At 49.0% G+C, this 5,192-nt stretch overlaps 1 protein-coding gene across 1 annotated transcript; it reads right to left on the bottom strand.

The window, feature by feature from the left end:
* Positions 1-1,790: 1,790 nt before the first annotated feature.
* Positions 1,791-2,600, bottom strand: LOC105997948. The gene has a single exon (XM_013032533.1). It carries the CDS (start codon positions 2,598-2,600, stop codon positions 1,791-1,793), a length of 810 nt encoding a protein of 269 aa, XP_012887987.1.
* Positions 2,601-5,192: the final 2,592 nt, after the last annotated feature.

The following is a 5,192-nucleotide window of genomic DNA, read 5'->3' as shown; positions in this document are numbered from 1 at the left end:
TGTGGTTCAAGTGGTAGAGTGCTAGCCTTGAGCTGAAGAGCTGAGGGACAGTGCCCAGGCCCAGAGTTCAGGCCCCACAACCAGACCAAAAAAAAAAACAACTCAAGGAAGTGGGATATGGGAACCACCTCTTTGTGACCTTTCAAATCTCATCAGGCTCAGAGACCTTCTGTCTTCACAGAGCCCCAGGAAAGACTATCCCCAAACTGGCAACCATTTGCATTAACCCATCACTGCATTATCTGAAGGCCAGCGCCATTCCACAGTTGCCATCCAGGAACTCTTTGTGCCTATTCTAGGCCCTGAACAGATATTTTTTCCCCCACCAATCCCAGGGCTTGAACTCAGGGCCTGGGATCTGTCCCTGAGCTTCTTTTGCTCAAGGCTAACACTCTACCACTTGAGCCACAGTGTCATTTCAGGTGTTTTCTGTTTATGTGGTATTGAGGAATTGAATCCATGGCTTCAGGCATGCTAGGCAAGCACTCTGCCACTAAGCTACCAGCTTTTTGCTGGTTAATTGGAGATAAGAATCTCATTGACTTTCCCTTCAGGCTGGCTTCAAACCATGATTCTCAGATCTCAGCCTCCTGAGTTGCTGGAATTACAAATATGAACCACTGGTGCCTTCCTAAAACCACATCTTTAGAAGAGTGGTACTGTAGAGCCAATGGTGGCACAAGCCTGTAATCTCATCCATCACTCAGGCAGGAAGACCTTAAGTTTGAGGCAAGCCTGGGCTACTCAGTAATACTACCTCAAAAAAAAAGTAGAGCAGTTTCTGATGTGTAATAAGAGCTGTATGAGTGCTTTCACTACTTTGTTGTTGCTATTATTATTTTATTACATTTCTGTTCACATGATATAGTATCAAAATCAGCCATCCTAAAAAAGGAGGCTGTATGGGCAGAAATTAGAAATGAACAACCAGTCTGTTTCTTCATATGGGAAACTGAGACTGATAGTTTAATAATAATAATAATATTTTTAAAATACTTTTGTTCAACCCACAGAGTGTCAGGATAATTTCAATTTTGTTGCTGACACAGGAAATGTCAAGAGTCTAGAGCCAGGGTAGTGGATCTGTAGCTCAAGTGGTAGAGCACCAGCCTTGAGCCAAGGGGGAAAAAAGCCAAGTGAGAGCATAAGGCCCTGAGTATAAGCACAAAAAGAACTAAATAAACTGGGCTCCAGTGGCTCACGCCTATAATCCTAGCTACTCAGGAAGCTGAGATCATGGTTCAAAAATCAGCCAAGACAGAAAAGTCCACAGACTCTTATCTCTAATAAACTACTCAGAAAAAGCCAGAAGTGGCACTGTGGCCAAGTAGTAGAGTGCTAGCCTTGAGCACAAAGAGGCTCAAGGATAATGCCCCAGGACTGGCAAAATTAAATAAAAATAAATAAATAAGCAATATTTCAGAGCTGGATATCATTGCACATACGTGTCAGTCTAGTGAAGGATTCAAGTTCAGAATTCAAGGCCAACCTGGGCAACTCCACTTCATTAAAAAAAAAAATCAGACCCCTGGCTCATGTTACAAAGGCAGGAGAGCATTTGAAAGCCAAGGCAAGACTTGTTCCTTTAGCCCCTGTGCCCATCCCTCCCTGCTACCACCCAGCCCACATCACTCCCTCAGTTCTCACCAGAGGCCCTTGATTCTGAATTCCCCTATTTCATGACCATTGTCCCCATCAGAGCCTCAGAAGAAACATCTGCCACAGACAAATTTATTTTCCATGCTGCAGCCAGATGGACATGTGCCCATTGCATAAGCCAGGTGTCTGTGTCACCACCAGTTAGGAGGTTTGGAGATGGGTTCTGAGGCATTGATGCCAGAGCGCATGGCTTCCCACAACTTGGGCAGACGACTCAAGTTAAGGAACCCATTGCTAAACAGAGGGAGCTCTGGCAGCTTGACCTCTGACCTCTGTGACATACCCCCAGGGCGGAGGGATGGGTGCTGACTGCCCACACCAGTGGAATCGCCCAGGAACTGGAGTGTAGTGTTTTCCCTGGCAGAGGGCACCAGGGAGGTGTTACTCGGGGAGTGGTCAGGGCCCAGGCCAGCACTGTGGCTGGTGTAGCTGGGGGGCGAGGAGTTTTCCAGGTTGTCCAGGTAGAGGGAGTTGGCAGCTCGTTCCAGGTAGGTGGCTGCAAGCTTGGGCAAGTTCAGTGCTTGGGCTGATTGGTTGTTGGAGAAGATGCCTGTGGATCGGTCCAGATAGTTGATGCCTTTGATAAGCTGCTCCAGTAAGGAAGGGCTGGAGGGACAAGATGGGCCATCTGTACACAGTACACGAGAGCCATTTTGATGACAAGAGGGCCTCCTGGCCACCGTGGGGACCTTTGCAAGCTGACTTGTGTCCACGCCCTTGGATTCTGTGCTTTTCCCCGAGGGCATCCTGGAGGACGTGGGGTACCACTCTGAGTGACTACGGAACTCCGAGTCACTCGAGACGCGGGTCTGTGGACTCTTGTGGGTGTTTAAGCTGAGGTTTGGGCCCCAGCCTGGAACTCTGGGCGCAAAAGATGCAGAGCGGGGATGGTGCACACAATGCTCGTTAGAATTGGAGCTGTTCATCTGGCGTCTGGACATGGTTCTGGATGGGCTGAACAAGCCTGTGGTTGAGATGGGATAGTGTCTGCAGCTTGCTCACCCAGGCCTGGGGAGGAGAAAGGTGGATAGGCTCATCTGAGTTTCTTGCTAACTCCCCCCAGAGACTTTAGTGCTACCCCAACTCCCCTCTCCTCCAGCTAGGTCTAAGGACTCTTAAGTTAGAAACCAATACCCTTAATAGTTTGTTTGTTTTTGGTGCTGGCACTGGGGCTTGACCTCAGGGCAAGGGTGCTTATCCTTAGCTTTTTCCACTTAATTGGTGCTCTACCACTTGAGCCATAACTGTATATCTGGCTTTTGGCAGCTTCCTTGAAAATAAAGAGTTTCACAGGCTTTTCTTCCCAGACTGGCTTTGAACCATGATCCTCAGATCTCAGCCCTCTGAAGAGCTAGGATTACAGGTGTGAGCTGCTGGTGCCAGGCTCCAATACCCTCTTCTTCATAAAGCACATAAGAAGAGAAAGATAAAGAATGAGAATGTTGAAGACTTGAGGTCCCCCTAGAAAAAGGGGGTGGGGCAGCAGCTTGTTTTTCTTCAAGTTCTAGATCATATTCTGAAAACCTCATTTATCTTTGAAGCAGGGACTCCAGGAAACAACAAAGGCCAGATAGATCTCATGGTAAAAGGACTAAAGCAGACTGGACAAACAGTGAAAGGCCACTGTGCAGGCATCCTGGCCTCCACGTAATCCTGCAGGCACTGCCATTGTGGGCCCGTGCTCATAGGAATCCACTCATTGAATTCCCACTGCAAACCAAGGAGGCATTCTATTACTCCCAGTTGACAGATGGGGGAAACTGAGGCTCAAGAGAGATGTTGTGACTAGCTGAGTCACAACAGTGACTTGTATGCATGTCAGAGTAGTATCCAATGACTCCTGATTCTGTTACGCTGCCAGCTAACTTTGTGCCCTACAATCCACTAAGGAAGAATTCTCACTGAACTTTTCCTGCCTTCCTTGATTGGAGCACTGGTGGTTCTCCGGATGGAGACTAGCTAACCCTGTAACTGAGTTGATCTGACTTCAAGAATCCTAAATGAAAGCTGGATGTTGGAGACCCACTCCTGTCATCTTAGCTACCCAGGAGCCTGAGGATTAAAGCCTGCTCAAAAGTGCTTGAGACTCTTTTTTTTTTTTTTGTTGGTCGTGGGGCTTGAACTCTGGGCCTGGGCGCTGTCCCTCAGCTCTTCAGCTCAAGGCGAGTGCTCTACCACTTGAACCACAATGCCACTTCTGGCTTTTTTCTTTTTGTTTATGTGGTGCTGAGGAATCGAACTCAGGGCCTTATGCATGCAAGGCAAGCACTCTACCACTGAGCCACCTTCCCAGCCCTCCCTGAGCTTTTTTACTCAAGGCTAGCACTCTACCTTTTAAGCCATAGCTCCACTTTCAGCTTTTTTGGCAGTTAATTGGAGATAAGAGGCTCACAGACTTCTGCCTGTGCTGGCTTCAAACCACAATCTTCAGATCTCAGCTTCCTGAGTAGCTAGGATTACAGGTGTGAGCCACTGGTACCTAGCTCTTTCAAGCTTTTTTTTGTTCAAGGTTGGCACTATGCCACTTGGGCCATACCTTCACGTCTGACTTTTTGATGGTTAATGGGAGAGAAGACTTTGGTGAACTTTTCTCCCCAGGCTGGCTTCAAACCTCTATCTTCAGACCTCAGCCTCCTGAGCAGCTGGGATTACAGGTGTGAACCACCACTGCCTGGCTCCACCTGTCTTTGTTTTAGGATAGTACCCTCCAATTTGGGTTTACCTGATGTTTCCTAATGACCAGTGCAGGATGACAGCTCCCCCCCCCCCCATATAAGGGGCCCTTCCAGCCCTTCCAGTTGAAGCCCTCTGCAATCATTGAGAGTCAAGGGCGTGGAGGTGTCACAGTGGCTGGGCGGGGAGAGGAGAGAAAGGATGGAAGGGCTCTCCCTGGGAGACAGAACAGCATACTGAGTGAACAAGAAAGGTGGTATTCACAGCCAGGGCCTGGTTCAGCTCTGGGCTGGGGGCCGTGCAGGCAGGCAGGCAGGCAGGCAGGCAGCCAGTCAGAGGGTTGGGCCTCTGGGCTGTTTGTCCTGACAGTACCCAGGCATCGAGATCACTAGCCATTTCTGGCCTGGGCACTAAGAGCTACTGGAAATAGCTCCAGAACAATTATTTCGGGAGGAATGTGCTATTTCTCCATCTTCCCAGAAAGCCAAGCGGTGTCCCAATAAGTCATGAAAGTCTCTCTCTTGCCTTTGCACTCCAGGCCCTTCCCCCAGGCCCATTGGGGTCCAGCTGACTCTCAGTGTGGGGCCACAGGAGGGGTGGGATATGAAGAAGCGATCTGTTCATCCTCATGGCCTGGCTTCCCCTGAGAAGCTGACACAGATAGACCACCTACAGTGTGCCCGAACCTGCCTGATAGCATGGGTGCCCGGTTCTTCCTATCCACCCTTTCATTTAATCCTCATCTCCCCCCTTAGAGGTGGATCTTGTATTTTCTTCATTTCCTTCCTTCCTTCCTTCCTTCCTTCCTTCCTTCCTTCCTTCCTTCCTTCCTTCCTTCCTTCCTTCCTTCCTTCCTTCCT

The sequence above is a fragment of the Dipodomys ordii genome, unplaced genomic scaffold (assembly GCF_000151885.1).
Source record: "Dipodomys ordii isolate 6190 unplaced genomic scaffold, Dord_2.0 Scaffold6, whole genome shotgun sequence".
In the NCBI taxonomy this organism is placed as follows: domain Eukaryota; kingdom Metazoa; phylum Chordata; class Mammalia; order Rodentia; family Heteromyidae; genus Dipodomys; species Dipodomys ordii.
This window is presented reverse-complemented; position numbering and strand designations above follow the sequence as displayed.